Source organism: Stenella coeruleoalba (genome assembly GCF_951394435.1).
Source record: "Stenella coeruleoalba genome assembly, chromosome: 16".
NCBI lineage: Eukaryota > Metazoa > Chordata > Mammalia > Artiodactyla > Delphinidae > Stenella > Stenella coeruleoalba.
The window spans coordinates 51,466,370-51,483,749 of NC_137162.1; the positions used below are offsets into that span (position 1 = coordinate 51,466,370).

Here is a 17,380-nt window from a genome sequence, read left to right on the forward strand (position 1 = left end):
TAACAAGCTTTCTTCTTTCTTAAGTGTTGAGGGGTTACTTTGCCAACAAACCCTCGGAACTTGAAACTGAAAGTAAGTCTTTCGGCAAAACACGTGACTACGAAGTAATCAAAGGCAATTCAAGCCAGACTTGGAGCAGTCTTCTCATATGCCTGCGTGCTGACTGAAGGAGTTGACTTACACATCATCTCACAAGCCAGGTATGGATCCCATGTTGGCAACAACTGAAATCTGAAAGGCTGCCCTAACATGAAGATGCACTTTAAACAATTAGTTGTGTTTGGGATCAGAGAGGATTTCAAGTCTCACCATCATTACATGCTCTGGAATCTTAGGCAAACGTAGCAGCCTTACCTTAATTCTCTCATTAATTAAAACCATCAGGTAGCAATACTGATCTAGAGGGACTGCTCTGAGGACTCACTGAAGTAATGCCTCTTCACTATTCCCTTCCTTCCTAGAGTTGCTCCGAGTGTCCTAGCACTGGTCTTTAGTTAGGAGGTGATACTACCCTCCAGAAGTTTAAGTGAGAGTTACATTTCTAGGCATGATTCTTGATTAGAAGATACTCAGAGTTCTGTATCCCTTGAGCCTGTCATTCGTTGACTGTAAAATGCCAGTTTGGACCAGTTGGACTGCCTTTCCTCCAATCCCTCAACAAAGTAATCACAAGTACATTTCCTCTGTAACTATGTGAGTCAAAGCATCCTTTTAAAGAGGGAAGATTTCAACAGTTAGTCATTTGGTTTGATTCCCAGTAATTCAGGGGTCAGGCCAAGAAATCAGCGTTTCCCCAGAGGACTCCAAGACCCAGTTCTTGGTGCACATGGAATTAGAATGAACTGACTAAATTGAAGGAATCTACTTCTCCCTCTGGAGCCGTACAATTAGAGATTCCATTTACACATCACCATCCATGACTGTGATTTTTCTTCACATTCCTTTCCTGGTTTAATGGTTTATTTAGTCAGAAAGGCCGGTATTCAATCCATTTCTTTTCCGTGGGCTATCCCACCTTGGGTTAAATTCTGCTCTCTTTAGTGTGTTCATCTGTACACTTCCTGAAGAGTAACTGAATGTAAGTTTGTGAAGTTGCTATTTAAGTGAGGTGGATAATCAGTATGTTTCTATCCCTTCTACTTCGAAGGTAGCAACCTAACTTTTGTGATTCCATCTCTTTCTGTCTAGTACATGATTCCATTAGTTTGATTTGCCTGACATAACCCAGTTCACAGTTCTGTGAGCCACTGCCATGGCTGTCGTCGATCCACTGATCAGGGGAAAGGCTCTTGAAGAAGTTCCTGTCTACCTGGCTCCCTCCTCAGGCTTCACTAAGTCAGGCACTGGGTTCAAGCTGGGTTGAAGTTAGTGTCAAGGAGAGACATCATCTATACCGGGAATCTAAGTAGCAGACAGCACCCACATGCTTGATAAACAAGCAGCAGTTGGCTGTTATAAATTCATTCACTCCCCCTCCAGGCTAGGGCCAGATTTGAAGAGGGCCTTTGGCTGTGAAATTCTATTACCATTTCCAGTTCGGAGAGACGGTCAGTCCCCCAGGAGTGGGAAATAGCTCTTGTCAAGAATTAAGAATGAGATTGCTCCCTGAGACTCACTGTGCTGAGCACACAGTGACTTGGAGTCACCGTTTATCAACGTCAGGTGCATATCACATAGGAAAATACAGGTGGCTAGCCAATTGGAGAGAATATTCCAAACCCAATGATGATTGATCCCAAACAAAACAGTAGCCGTAACAGTGCCCAACAGAAGAAAGACAGCACGGGCTGGGTTCTCTCTCCACTCACAAAATCTCTAACTTGATTTCACCTCACTCATTCTCACTCCAACGTTCACCCCAGGAGGGGGGAAAAAAAACAAATCTAAGTAACAGACATTATTAGTGATTTCAGAAGAAAAGTAGTTATGAAACATGATTAATTATAGGCTAAATGCAAGCCCCTTTTCCAGATATAAGGCAAAGAGAAATGCAAACTACTTCTTGACTTGCATTATACATTTTGGACAACTTAGATCTTACCAAATACATTTTACAGTCTATTTGGAATTGCTTCAAAATTACAAAATCCGGACACAGCCTATTTATTTCCTATCTTCTAGTCTTCCTACAGAAATCTGTTGCTGAGATTCGTCAGACATGGCATTGCTGCATACATATCACCCAGAAGAAAAGACAAAGGTAAGAGTCTGGGACAGACCTCAAACCTGCTTTGGCTTTTAACTTGCTACAGACAGGGTGGAAAAATCACCCAGACCAAAGCAGCAAAGAAACCTAGTCTGGCTGATTCAGAGAGAGGAAAACTAGATGCAACAAGAACCTAGCCTGAGTGAGGAAATGGATTCTTGGCATTTCTGGAGTAAAGCCTGATTGCACTGCTCTTGAAATTAATAAGAATAATGGTTCCTGTGACAATAGCTACAAGTACCCCTTCTCTGTTTACCATGTGTCAGGTACAAGCTCTTGACACATGTAATTTCTTTTTAATCTGCCCAACAACCCTCAGGAAAGCTGGTATTATTTTGTTCAATTTATAGACGAGAAAACGTAAGCTCAGATGATAAAACTTTCTCAAATTCATACAAGTAGTAAGGGGCAAAGATGAGATTTGAAATTCAGTCAGTTTCGATAAGGGCTGCCATACTGGGTTGAACAGCTTATGGCGGTTAGGTGAGTGGTGGCTAAAATTCACTCTACACTCCACTCACAATGCTATGGGCCCTATGAGGGTCTGTGTCCACTGAGAGGAAGGGACACTTTTTACACTGCAAGGATGAGCAACAGCCATGGAGTCCAAAGCCAATTTTTCCATCCCTGCACCGTGAATGAAACTAGAGATCTGAGTTCAGCTAGCTGTGCCCTAACAATACTCTGTCAACACTGACTGAGACTCATTCAAGAATGCTCGAAGGAGCAGATGCTTTATATATGTTACAGGTTATTGTTACGGTATTGTCCACAATAGTGATGAGAGAATTAAGCACTGGTTTTTTTCCAAACCTAAGGATGAAGGAACACTTTAGTCGTCCTAAGAAATCTCTGTGTTTTAAAATCAAAGACACATTCCCAGTTATTTTAGCAACTGCGATAGTAACATAGTGTCTAGATCTATACACTTAATGCTATATATCTTTTCCGTCTACCATTTCCCTAATATCTATTTCCATTGTATCTGTTTTTTAAAGTTATTCTTTTGTGGAACAAAGGTGGAAGCAAGCATAAATAGCCAAATGATGATGAAACCAGTGAATAAAACCCCAAGGAACATCATAACTCAATTTAAAACTATATCATCCATGACACCCTCCCTAAATTCCATTGCTTTTAAGACCTACCCTTGGCAAGGTATCGTATCCTGGTCTGGGACCCTTGATTCCTCGAGTTGCTGATATGCTGGTCCCACGATTCCGCCCAACCTACTTCGGGGTGAGGGGGGTGTCCTTCTGAAGGCGTTCCTATGGAGCATACCACTCCTTTGCCCTGGGCTGCAGCAAGAGGAGAGAGTCCTGCTGGTGGAAAGAAAACCAACAAACAAATTGATCACAGCAATAACCTCACAGGTGGCTGCTGAAACTTTTCAAGCACTGCATTTCCACCCTAGATCCTCAAAGTTCTAGGTCAGGCTCCATCCATGCCTGTAGTATATCTGTTAGGAGGGATCGCAGGTTACTGGATCCATTTTATCTCTGGAGAGACTGAGAAGAAAAGCAGTTCCAGTTCTGGGTTTCTGGCTTTCCAGTCTGGAGCACAATGGACTAAAATAACACCGGCTTTCCAGCCAATGAGGTGCGCTTGAGGAATTCTCCAGCTCCTGATTCCCCTCCTCCCTCATTATCCAAGCTACAAAGGTGCCTTTAGTAGAAATAAAAATGGCCTTGTTATTAAACACTGCCAAGAACTAAACCCAAGAAGCCTTAAGGGCTTTATGGGGAAAATTTCACTTGTGTTAGTGGTAGAATAAACTAACCTTATTTTAATTGCCTTTCTCTCCTTAATATATATGTTACTTTTGCAGTTCACTGTCTCAAATTTTCGTAAATCCTGAGAACCTAAATTATTTTTCTTTTGAGTTTGCTTTAACTTTTTTTATTGAATGAAAGATCCTTTAAATTCTACAGTGCTTTGCAATTTTCAAAAGTTTCACACACATGATTTTACATAATCCCATAATAACCCTTTGAGTTTGCTTTTAATAAACATCTGATCGTACATTTTCTTGACCCATACATCCAAATACCCAAATAACCATGCCAGATGCCATCAAAGGGCAAGGCATAAACGGGATATACCTCAGGTAAGATCCCTACACAGATCACGTCAGACAAAGAACTAGACTCTTTAGAGAAATCAGTTACTAATTTGACGCATTACTTATTCCATATCCATTCCTCCCTCCACCCCACTGAATTTACCCTACTACCATGTGAACTGAGAGAACTTTGTTCCTGTGCAGACATTCCATGAGATGCCAATAAGGGAACTTAGAATTTTTGCGTTCCTACTCATTTAGCTCTGAAAATAGCAATAAAAAACCACACACAGGAACAGCAAAAACATTTTCAAAATTTCAATAAAGTTCTATAGGAACCAGTCCCCCAAATGAATTTTACCCATATTACTACATTATTTGGAGTTCTGTAAGTTTTCCCCCCACCAACATTACTGTTATTTCCACTTAATAAATACAAAACTTCTCAAATATTATTTAAGGTCAGCATTTGAGAACCCGACAAATGAGTGCTAGTAGCCACCTTCCTGGTTTGGGCAAGGCGAAATGATCACACTTTATAACTTCATATTCGTCAAGCCCAACATTAACTTCCTGAGTTTGTGCAAACACCAGATCATACCTGGCAACGTTATTACAACTTCATTCTTCATCATCATATTTCTGGGTTGAGTGTATTGAGTCCTAACATGCCTAACAACAAGGGACCTCTAGTTAGGTCACTAAGCCAACGAGTTTAAGGAGCTCTATAATAACTGATTTGTTTCCCTCCCTTCCAGCTTCTACCTATACCATCCAATGGCAATTGTGGAGTCCACAGGGTACCCAGGCTTGGATGCTAGAATTAGCTGCATCAGGTCTGTATGATACTGGGGAAAGTACTTGTATCAGTCAGAGTCCTGAGGGGAAATAGATGGCACTCTATATTGGGTCATTTGGGAAGATTTTGCTATTTACAAAAGTGTGTTCACTGTTTGAGAAAAAAAAAAAATACAGGATACTGCTGTACATAAGGGCTGGTAACAGTGGGAAGCTGTTACCATCCCTGTAACTGAAAGGACAGGGGGAAGGAGCAGTTACCTGACTGAAGAGAGAAAGGGCTTGTGAGAAGAGGACCTCTTGGCTAGTGCCAGAAACAGGGCTGTAGCTGAGACAACCAGGCAGGGAGGGAGGGGGCAGAAGTGTTAGGACCTCACTGGCCTCTGCCCTTCCATAGCTTGCCTGTGCATCGCAAGAAACCAACAGAAGCCCAAAGGCAAGTGAGCCTGCTGCCCTCTTAGTGTACAAGGCAAGGCAGAAAAAGGTAAAGCCTAGAGGTGGGTGGAAGAGATGCAAATAAAGGTATTAGCACTTGTTTAGGTATTTTCATAGTATTGCTATGGGGATTAAAAAAGTATGTAAAGTGCTTAGCAGGGAGTCTGGCACTTAGTAGCTGCTCAACAAAGTAAATTCCCTTGATTCCTCTGCCCAAACTGACAACTCAAAGGCTCATACTAATCACTGAAAACCCTGGACTTATTTCACCTTAAAAAACCTACACATACTGTCTATAAATGAGTTATATTGCCAAAATATAATGTAATAAGTATAACATGACGTAATAGATTTCTTTAAAAAGAAAGGGTTTTTTTTTTTGGACTAAACATGAGGAAAAATGGCTTTGAATTAACAACTTTGTTTCATAAATGAGTTATCCAAATGAGTCATATTTGCAGTGCACAAAAGAAATGAATTATTCATAAAAGTCTACCAGTATGAGCTAGTAACCCATCTTAAAAAAACAGTTCTATACCTATTGATCAATCAACTGTTCAAGCTTTCTAACCCAATGGCATTCAGGAAGTTACACAGCAGTTTGCAGGATGTATAAATCAGTGACTAGGTTATCAATCACGAAAACGTTTAAGTCTACTGCATGTTTTACAAAACAAAAGCTATGATATATTGAACTATAATTTACCAAGTTCTAAAAGCACTTTATAAATCAACCCTTGCCTATCTATCAGGACGCAATGTATGCCAACAAATACTGCAATGTCATTGAACCAAATAAAAAAGAAGGTCTCTTAGAGACTTCCTTATTTGATCTGTGAGTGATTCCTAGAAACCAAGTTTAGGAGGAGGTATATCATCAGACAAAAGCAGGGTAGGGTATTTGCAGGTCAAATACATTAGAAGCTATAATTGCTTATCATATCAACTTTAAAACATGTACGACAATATAGTACTTAATATCATACTTAATTATTTTACTTGACTGAATGGAATACCACTTTAACGTGTATTACAATCAGCAGAGGAAAATGCTCTTTTGGGAAAAAAACATCTTCTATAAGGCCAATAATTTTGTACTTAATTCCGTCATTGAAGAACGTCCACTAGGTCCAGTTAACTGAAGTAATCTTTTCGCAGGGAAATATTTGTAAATGCCCCAATTGATAGAAACCAAAAATTGTAGTTAATAACTAAAGCAATTATCCAGTAGCCAAACATATTTCATCCTGTGTTGAAACCTTTTTTTAACTTAGCAAACCCTTGGTACCTCAGTCTCTACCCATGTAGATTAAGAATAAAAATCACCATCAAGTACTAATGATTAGTATCAAGAGTGACATGAGAACCTCATAGTAAATGTGGCCAGCATCAAGAAAATCGTTTTTAGGGACTCCCTGAAAGGTGAGGGAGAAGTTAGTTTCCTTGAATAACGCATACTTCTCTCACGGTGGTTTTCAAAATATTGCCTACATCTATGAAAACCAAGGGTCAACAACATTTATCTTCCATTGCTGGGAACAATTGTTATTTTTTACCTTTTCCATTTAAAAAACGTTTAATCTCCATAATTAAGAATTTTTAAAATACTGTACCTCTCACTAAGAAAAGGAAGCTTAAATCTTTGGATGGCTTCCACAAAGACTGACGACATATCAATACTTTTGGATGCACATAAACATAATGTCCGTCGTAGCAAGTATCAAATGTTGGCACTTTAGAACAAAACTTTCAATTTTTGGAATTCCAGATTCCTTATGTATAAACACAGCATGTGACTAGAAGATGAAGAATTTGCTCAGCCTCAGAATGCTGTAAAACTTCTAGAAGATAACTTTATTTTTGGCTTTCTCCCTCAAAGAGCCAATTTTTACAGTCCCACTCCATTGATAATGGAAGATCTAAAAGTCCCACTCCATTGATAATGGAAGATCTAATAAACCAAAGGAGAAGATTTGCCAGGCTTCTTCCCCCTGGAAAGTTCTCTTTGTGTGAGAACCATGTTGGAAGACCTGGAGCATGTCCTGTCAGCTGCCTAGGGAAGAATTAGTCATTACATTTGCAGACTGATAAGGCAGGCTAGGAAAAATCATGTTTTTAATAGTTTTTCAGATTGCAATAGTTTCATTCACTGGTCTGGGTCTGCAGACTTGATGGGTGCTGTTAATAGTACCTTTAGGCTTCCTCTAGGGGCACTGCTGCCTGCTGGTATCTTTGCTTTGCCTGCCAGGAGCTGCTTGAGCATCCACTGCATGGGGAACTACAGGAGAAGCAAGAACGATCACCTCTCCTGAATAATGTTGTCATTCCTCGGCATGTGTTGTCCAGTGTTATACATTGTGTCAACGCACCCATTCCCACCATGATTAGCTACCTGTACCTGTGGTGTTTGACAGATTGGCTTCCTCTGTTGGGAGAAGGGACCTCTGGGAATGACTGGGGGCCGGCAAAACTTGACTCCATCATTTTCTCCAATGCAGTCACGGGATGCCTTTCCGCCTTTGAATACTGTGGGAAATCACATGCACAGAGTTGAGCTGGAGGAGAAGTTATGAGAGCAGGGCCTCTGACACTACAGCTGGGTATCAAAAAGTTACTGGAACTTACCAGTAACTTTTCCACTGGGCACCTGATCAGGAGAATGACAAAAACACCATTTTCATCCCATTTCTCACACACTGAATATGCTCTCCCCTCTTGCCCCCAGAACTCTTTGTGATTAGATAAGGTCCGTTCAACAGGGTTCTTCACGTTAGAATCCTGTCTAGCTTTTCGTTTCAGTCTTTACCCATGGCACACTATGCCTGAGAGCCAAAATCACACATATTTTCTTATTGGAGTATAGTTGATATACAATATTATATAAGTTAATTCAAGGAATTTTTAATTCAATGCACATTTTACAAAAAAAATTAGTAGGTGGACTACTAACAATAGGGATTCAATAAATGCTAATTGATTGACCTTCACAAGTCTCAGATTTATGGAAGGCTTTGATTTAGATTATCTGCCCACTACTCTCCACTGTTTCTCTCTTTCAGCCTGATACCAGGTAATTACCATGTCTAATAAGAGAAGTGTGTGAACAGTTTACTCTTTATAGTTATTAACCCTTGGTTTCACCTTTGACCCTGAGATATCACAAGGCAGGGGTCTAAAGAAAACCCTATAGCTATGGCATATTGAGAAAAACTTTGCTCCCAGAGAAGTATCACATGGCATCTCAATCAGGCAGCAGTTGTCAAGTTTAACACTCCCTGGACACTTGGCACTTGAACAAGCAACAAGGATTAAAACTAGGCTGAGAAATATAACCAAATTAGATTCTGAAATCCAGATATTCACATGTAATATACGAACAAGAATTTCACAGAAAAACAAAGATAGATATGCAGAATACATACAAAAAAGTATATACCTGAACTCATTGTAGAGATGAAAATCAGCATAGAGAACGTTAAATTTCAGGAGTACTTAGTAAAGGCAAAGATTCGAGGAAAATAGAGTTGGTGCTAATTTGTTGGGGGTACACATTGGCAATGTGTTGCAAAATATTAAATATAGGTACTCTGATGCAGAGTACTGGTACTCTTTGATGTAGATGACTACTTCTAGGGATTTCCATCATTAATTGTAAAAGTTGGAAATGATATAATCAGCAAAGTATGTCAGTGATACAATTTTTAATAACAAAAGAGAAAGCAAACACAAAAGAGAAGCAACTGGAAACAACAGAAATGGCCACAAATGAATATTATACAGCCATTGAATAAAATCAAAGTATGAAAAGTATGCATAATATGAATCCACATGTGCAAAGAAGGAAAATGCAGTAAACAGATGTATATATAAGTGTATGTATGTGTGTATATACAAACATATTTAGCTTTGTGTGTGTGTATATATGCATAGATTTTGTATGTACATATACATAAATGTTTGTGCATGTGTGCACACAACCACACGGGATGCAGATGGGAAACAAAAGTAAACTATTAACTAGGTGTTATCCTTGGGAAAAAGTATATTGGTGGGTATGGGCTATGGAGACTAGGAAAATTGTCAAGGTTATGTAACTTTAAGTTCAAAATCTCTAACTAAATTGTTTTCTTTTTAAGTACGTCCAAAACAAACCACATAGTGTTAGTAATGACCACATCTTGAATCAGAATATGAATTCTACAAAATGGACTTAACAGAAGCTATTTAGGCTTCTTGCAAAATGGAGTGAGTTGACATGGAACAAAAAGAAGACATGGAGATAATTTGGAAAAGGTGGTTGTTTTCAACAGCCCCAAGTTACAAAGATCCAAAAAATGATGGAAATACCTTCACATGTACTCCTTTGTTGACTAATTGTTTATCATAAATCATCCATGGAAAAAGTGAATTGAATCAACTTGTTATTGAAATGTAAACAACATCCTGAATTTCTGTTTCTAGACTTCCAGGTTCTATAAAAGATCTACTAGAATTTTTTGATAAATTGCTTGAGAAGACAAACTCAGATGGTTGGAAGCCTCAGATATAGACACAGGCAAGATTATCTGGAGACATCTGTAGCAAATTGGAGGGGGGTAACTTCTGTGCTACTTCTGCAGAGGGCTATCAGTGGGCGACATCGGCCAGTGTTTCTAGCACATCCACACCCATTTTCTAGAGAAATTGCCAAATCATTAAAAGTCAGCAGCCCGTTCCTTTTTCAAAAACAATGTATGTCAAAAAGCCTAGTTCAGGGCTTCCCTGGTGGCGCAGTGGCTGAGAGTCCGCCTGCCGATGCAGGGGACACGGGCTCGTGCCCCGGTCCGGGAAGATCCCACATGCCATGGAGCGGCTAGGCCCGTGAGCCATGGCCACTGAGCCTGCGCGTCTGGAGCCTGTGCTCCGCAACGGGAGAGGCCACAGCAATGAGAGGCCCGCGTACCGCAAAAAAACCAAAACAAACAAACAAAAAGCCTAGTTCAGCCTTGGGGCCGTTGGTTCAGAGCCTCTGCTTTGATTCATGGCATTCATAATAGATATAATGTTCTAACTCTTTTCTTTCAAATGCTTAGATTATTATTATACTATGCAGTTGCTTTCACTGGTATTATTGTGGCCCATTACCACAAATTTGTCTCCAAAATTTATTATTTTGGATTTTTCTCTCATAGCCTTTTTGAGAATCGTTTTCATTTCAGTGGCTACATTTAATCTGAGATGCAGGTTTAAATTGCTGGTACCCCAATCCAAGGTTAGTTGAGACAAGTGGGAACACAAAAAATCCTAATAATTTGGCAATCCTTCAAACTAATATCCCATACATATTGGTTCAAATGAATTTAGACATAGATTCCAGTTTTCAGATCTGACAAATAAAGAGCTTAGAAATCGTCATTCCTGTCCTTAAAATAAGAGAAAAGCTGAACAAACAAAATCAATGGCTATTCTTACATCCAAATTGTGGTTGCAGGGCAAACCACCCCTCTAAAACCTGGAAAGACAAGTGAATACAGAGAATCAGCCAGGATCACCTTGAGACAGCCTGGGACCTGGGAGCCTTTGCTGCGGTGCCTGCACCTGGACAAACGCCTCCTCCAGCAACAGAATACAAAGAATCTATTCAGGACTAACAATAACCTCGTGCATGCTCAGTTGGGGCAAATTATGAACGACAAGATACAAAACACCAAAAACCCAACTGTCCCTTCTGAGATGCCCGGAGCAAAAGCAGGGTACTGCACATGCGCCCTGCACACAGCATCACCAAGGGGGTGGGCACACCACCTAAGCCGACCCCTGGACCCACCCCTACCTTCACTCCATACAAGGAACCAGCTCGCCCCAGCTCAGGGAGCGAGCAAGGGAAACTGTTACTTGTTCTCACTCCCTCCTGCTGCAGCACTGAGTCCCAGTAGAGCCTTGCCTGAATTTCTCATCTGGCCTCTTATCAATTTCTATTAAGGAGGCCAAGAATCAGTAACATGCTTTGTTGTGACTCTACCAGGACATTCTCCCATTCCCGGGTGGGGATCTGGGCACCTCCGGGACCACCGAATGCAGCTTCCCAGTGGGTGACAGGCGGCCACCTGAACCTCTTGGTTCAGCGTCACCACGTTTGGTAAGTCTGCCTTCCTGGCCCCTGAGGGCCTCAGTACCCTCATTCAGGCGACGCTTTCCCCCTCCCCTTTGCCCTTTTTCCCTCAACACTTTCCCCTTCCCTCTTCTGAAATCTCTCTACTTCTTTGTCCTCTCCTACTTCTCTGTCTCATCCTCCCGAGACAGTGGACGTCGGGCAGCTACAGCATCACTGTTCTCAGCCTGTGAGACCTGCTCCCTCTGGCCGGCAACAGCTCACCTTGACAGGTCACAAGCAGAGGTGGGAGAGGCTTGCCTCACACCAAGCAGACCTGGGTCCAGTGGGCCTTCCCTGATGGGAGATACATGAGAGTGACAGAGGTTCAATCCTCCTATCATGTAGTGGCTGGACGTCCGATCCTCCCAATATTCTCACCTGTCTTTTCCTCTGCCAAGAGAAGTCTCATTGGGAACAGGCTGAAGGGGCAGATTTCTATATACCGGTGTATGTGTGGGTGAGAGTCCCGCCTGTGGGCTGGCGACCCGCAGACGATGTACAACTGGCTGGTTTCGGGGCTTGATCACCTGGTGGGCAGTGGACAGGGTGCTCCCACCTTCACTGGCCCTTTCTGGAAGTGCACAGGCTAATAGACACCCTCGGGGGGCAGGCTGAAAAGGCAATCCCTTCCTGTCTCTTTTTTTTCAGTCTTTTCTGTCCCTCCTCTCCTGTCCTCTCCCTTGGTCCTCATTACCTATACTCCCATCCCCTTCATCCTGGAGACCCCTTGTCTGTGTCACTCACTCTGGGGAGGGAATTCTGTGACCCCCTTTGTCGTTACACTAGACCTCGACTCCATCCGGCCCCCAGGATCTCTAGTTGTTAGCTTCCAGATTTATATGTAAGCATGGGAGATGCCCAGGGAATCCCCAGAGATTCTCCTCTGGGTTGCAGTCTTAACAATTGGAGACAGTAAAGAACTAAGCTGATTTTCTTTTGCAACACGGCCCGGTTCCAGTATACCTTGGGTGACCAGGAGAAGTGGCCACGGAATGGATCCCTTAAATTTAACACCATTTTACAACTGGACCTATTTTGCAAGCAGTCTTAAAAATGGGGAGAGGTCCCATATGTGTAGGCCCATACGTGTAGGCTCCAGACTGAGGGATTCCTCTCTTCCTGTGTTGCCCCCGAAAGATTCAGAGCCAGGCGTTCTCACAGACCCCTTCTTCCAACTGCCGACTAGCCATCGGGGTACTAAGCCTCCTTCTCAGGCCCCCCCTTTCTTCTTCCCCTTCACCATCTTCTTCAACTCCCAGACCCCCACCTTTCCCTGTCAAGTCAGAAACTCAAAAATCAGAGCCCCTCGCGTTTCCTCCAATGGGGCTCTGATGAGGTTCAAAGTTAGCCACCACTTTTGCCCCACAAGGCCTTTACCCCCTCTGGGAAGTAGCTAATGGGAATGGAGGGATTACTAGAGTGCATGTCCCCTTCTCGATGGGGGACTTAGGAATCTGTAAGGAGAGGTTTGGCAGGTTCTCAGAGAACCCTGACAACCTGAGCCTGACAAATTCATCAGGCTGGGGTTAACATTCTCTCTTACCTGGCAGGACATTATGGTTATTCTGGCCCAGTTGCACCCCAGATGAAAAGGAGCGTATACCGAGAAAGGCCAGGGAGCACACAGATGGCCTACTGGTCACCTATCCACACCGCCAAATTTATCAGGCCGGGGGGGACGCAATCCCAGAACGTGACCCACACTGGTACAATGAAGATCGTGTAGGCCAGGCTAGGATGAGACATTGTATTACTCATCTATCAGAAGGAATGAAAGGTATATGGTGAAGCCTGTAAATGATAAGATCCCAGAGGTTACACAGGAAAAAAGAGGAAAACCTGGCAGTCTTCCTGAGCCAGGTGACAGAGCCATTCAGGAAGTACACCGATTTAGACCCTGAGTCTGCAGAAGGGAGGACACTGTTGGCCATGCATTTTGTCACCCAGGCCTCTCCTTATATCAGGAGAAAGTAACAAAAGCTTGAGGCTGGGCCGCAAACCCCACGGTCAACCTTGGTAGAGGAGGCCTTCAAGGTCTATAGCAATCAAGACTTAACAGAAAAGGCCAATAAGGATAAGAGGCTGATAAAGAAAACGCAGTTTTTGGCCGCTCTGATCCACCCACCACCTCGAGGGGACCCTAAAAGGCTGCAAAGGCTGGACAGACCACCAAGAAGCCGCCTGGGCACAAACCAGTGTGCCTTTTGTTGGAAGGAGGGGCACTGGAAGGGGGAATGCCCTGAGCGCCCTCCTGTGGGACGCCAGAGGGGCGGCCCCAACCCCAGTTCCTTGTGAATCTCTCGGATGAGAGATTCCCACACACCGTCTGATGGGGCGAGTGCCTGCCTGGCTCCAGATCCCATTCGTTCCATCCTCATCACTCCAGCAGAGCCTCAGGTCACCCTTGACATGGCGGGTAGGAGAACTGAATTCCCTGTAGACACTGGAGCCACCTCCTCTGTTGTGACTAGGCCGGCCCCCTCCCCAACCGTGACTGTACCGTGACGGGAGTTGATGGACAGCCGAAGGTAAGGCGATTTACGTCTCCCCTTGCCTGCAGAGTCGGGTCCGTTGTCATTACTCCTTTTCGTATACGCCACAATGCCCTGACCCCTTCCTTGAAGAGGTTTGCTAAATAAATTAGGAGCTAGTATATTCGTAGTCCAATGAGGTAGAAAATTCAAATAAAGAATGTGCATCTATTAGTAGCCCCAGATGACCCATGTGCTGGTCATCAAAAGATTCCCCAAGACCTCCCCCCAAGAAATTAGAGAACAAGTAGATCCTGAAGTTTGGGATACCTTAGTTCCAAGAAGGGCAAAACATGTTTTCCCAATGAAAATAAGATTAAGGCCTAGGGAAAGGACCCCGAAAGAGACAATATCTTTTAAAGCCTGAAGCCCTGATGGGGATCCAATCACCGCTCACCAAATTCCTAAAACACGGACGCATTAGGCCCTGCTGATCCCCTTGCAACACCCTGATCCTCCCTGTTCAGAAGCCTAACAGGGAGCGTCAGTTTGTGCAAGACTTGCGAGCAGTGAATGAGGCAGTCATCCCTATTCACCCAATGGTGCCAAACCCATACACCCTCCTCGCCCAAGTATTGGGAAATGCTCAGCATTTCTCTGTTTTGGACCTCAAAGATGCATTTTTCTGTATTCTCCTACATCCAGACTCTCAATACCTTTTTGCCTTTGAATGGAGGGACCCTGACACCCTGGAGGCTACCCAATATACCTGGACAGTGCTTCCGCAGGGTTTTAGGGACAGCCCCCATCTTTTTGGAAATGTGTTAGCAAGGGAACTGAGCCTTGAGAAGGGAACTCTGCTACAATATGTTGATGATTTATTGATAAGTAGTGAGACCAAACAAGATTCAGATCAATATACTGCTAGGGTCTTAAATTTTCTGGCAAAAAGGGGATATAAAGTGTCTCCAACCAAGGCTCTGATCTCACAGCAACAGGTTTAGTATTTAGGATTTGTTTTGACCCCAGGGGAAAGAGCCCTGGCCATAGATGGAAAAACAGTAATTAGTGCACTACCATCTCCAACCACAAAGAGGCAACTTGGAGGCCTTCTCAGGATGGCTGGGTTCTGTCATATCTGAGTTCCAAATTATGGCCTTATAGCAAAACCCCTACAGGAGGTTCTAAAGTGAGAAGAAAGGGAGCCCCTTCAATGGAATAGGGACCACCAGCAGGCCTCTGAGATTCTAAAGACTGCATTGAGTAGAACACCAGCCCTTTACCCTATACATTCATAAGAGGTCAGGGATAGCACTAGGAGTCCTGACCCAAAAGCTGAGACTGGATCAGAGACCAATGGCTTACTTTTCAAAACAACTGGATTCAGTGGCCCTGTGACGGCCAAGCTGCCTGCGGGCAGTAGCTGTTGGTCAATGAGGCTTCCAAGCTCACCCTGAGACAACACCTAGATGTATTAACCCCTCATTAGGTACAGTTTGTACTGGAAGTCACAGGACATCACTGGTTGACTGGAGCAAGGTTAACAAGATATCAGGCCCTCATAATGGACACCCCCGACATTACCTTTAAAGGTGTGTCAAACCCTGAACCCGGCAACTCTGCACCCAGCGGTTGAGAGTGGAGACTTAGTGTGTTCGTAGATAGAGACCATAGAACAGACTTACTCCAGCAGGTCTGATCTTCTAGATGAGCCTCTTGACAGCCCTGAGGTTGAACGGTTTACTGATGGGAGCAGTTTTATAGAAATGGGAACCCGAAAGGCAGGGTATGCCATAGGCAGTCTCGGTGAAGTCACAGAAGCCAAGGCCCTGCCACCCTGGACATGCAGGTTCCATGGACTGCGTGCTCAGGCTGCCATTTGGAAAGAAAGAGGAATGTTACCGCTAGAAACTGTCTCCTAAAGATTTAATTCTGGCTCCTTAGAAGCAGTGCAGCTCCCGACCCAGGTGGCAGTGATCACTGTAGGGGCCATCAGCGGGATGGACCTTTCGTGAGCCAAGCAAAGCTGACTGAATTGCAAAGCAGGCAGCTCTACTGCAAGAGCCTGAGCAAGTTATGGCCCTAGTGATTGCCCCCCACCCCCGAACTCCCTAGCCTTCCCCAGTATTCCCCACAGGAACAAGAAAATGCTGAGAAATGGGGCTATGAGAAAGGAAGCACAGGCTGGCATAAAAAGGAGAATAAGGTTCTAATCCCTGAGGCCCAACAATGGAAACTCACTAAGAGCTTACATGATGCCACCCACTATGGGAGGGTTGCACTGTGGGACTTGATGCAAAAGGCTTTTTCAGGGAAGGGGATTAAAAGAATAGTGAAACAAGTACCACTTGCCTGTGCTTATGTGTCCGTAATAAACCACAGGCCCATCCAATCCCCCCTTTGTTACTCAGGCCAGTTCAATGCTGAGGGACATACCTGGGGGGAGAACTGGCAGTTAGATTTCACCCAAATGCCCCTGTTGTCAGGATATAAATATCTTCTTGTGTTCATTGATACTTTCACGGGATGGGATGAAGCCTTCTCCACTCGATCTGAAAAGGCTACTGAAGTCTGTAAGTCCCTTTACAAGAAATAATTCCGTGGTTGGGACTTCCAAAGTCCCTCCAGAGCGGTAATGGGCCCTCTTTTATAGCCAGAATCACACAGGGACTCACAATGGCCCTAGGGATAGTCTACAAGCTACACACCTCTTGGTACCCCCAGTCTTCAGGGAAGGTAGAGAAAATGAACCATACTTTAAAGAAAACCTGAGCAAAGCTCTGCCAGAGACTCGTGAACCCTGGACCCACCTGCTTCCTATTGCACTCCTCAGGGTCCGTGTAGCCCCCAGTTATAATCTGAGGCTCAGCCCATTTGAAATGACCTATGGGAGGCCTTTTCTTACTACTGACATTCTACTGGATGAGGAAGTGAGTCAGACCCTGAGGTATATTATTATTGATCTAGAACACGTTCAGAAGGCAATCCAGGACTATGCCAGCAAGGCACAGCCAGCTCCCACTAAGTGGAAGGGGCTGTTCCTTCACAAATAAACCCCGGGGACCAAGTTCTTAAAACCTGGAAAGAGGGGTCTCCCAAAAAAACAACTATTGCCAAAATAGAAGGGCCCCTATAAAGTAATTTTAGCCGCCCCCCACTCCCCGTTGTCAAACTGCAAGGGATATCTACTTGGGTACATCTGCCCACACTAAAGCTTTTACCCCCGCAGGTACAACAGAACAGTACACCTGTGAGCCGGTGGAAAATCTGAGAGA

The 17,380-nt window shown here is 43.7% G+C and overlaps 1 protein-coding gene across 9 annotated transcripts in view; it reads right to left on the minus strand.

The window, feature by feature from the left end:
• Positions 1–17,380, minus strand: part of NRG3 (neuregulin 3) — a 1,065,324-nt gene that overhangs the window by 4,803 nt on the left and 1,043,141 nt on the right. For 3 of the 9 annotated variants that reach the window (XM_079899415.1, XM_079899413.1, XM_079899410.1), the window contains exons 7-8: positions 7,900–8,027; positions 3,355–3,525 (exon numbers count right to left, since the gene is read on the minus strand). In XM_079899415.1, the coding sequence (XP_079755541.1) occupies positions 3,355–3,525; positions 7,900–8,027 (299 nt within the window). Of the gene's footprint in view, positions 1–3,354; positions 3,529–7,893; positions 8,028–17,380 lie in introns of all 9 variants that reach the window. The other 6 variants (XM_079899414.1, XM_079899412.1, XM_079899408.1 and 3 more) reach the window with 2 other exon arrangements.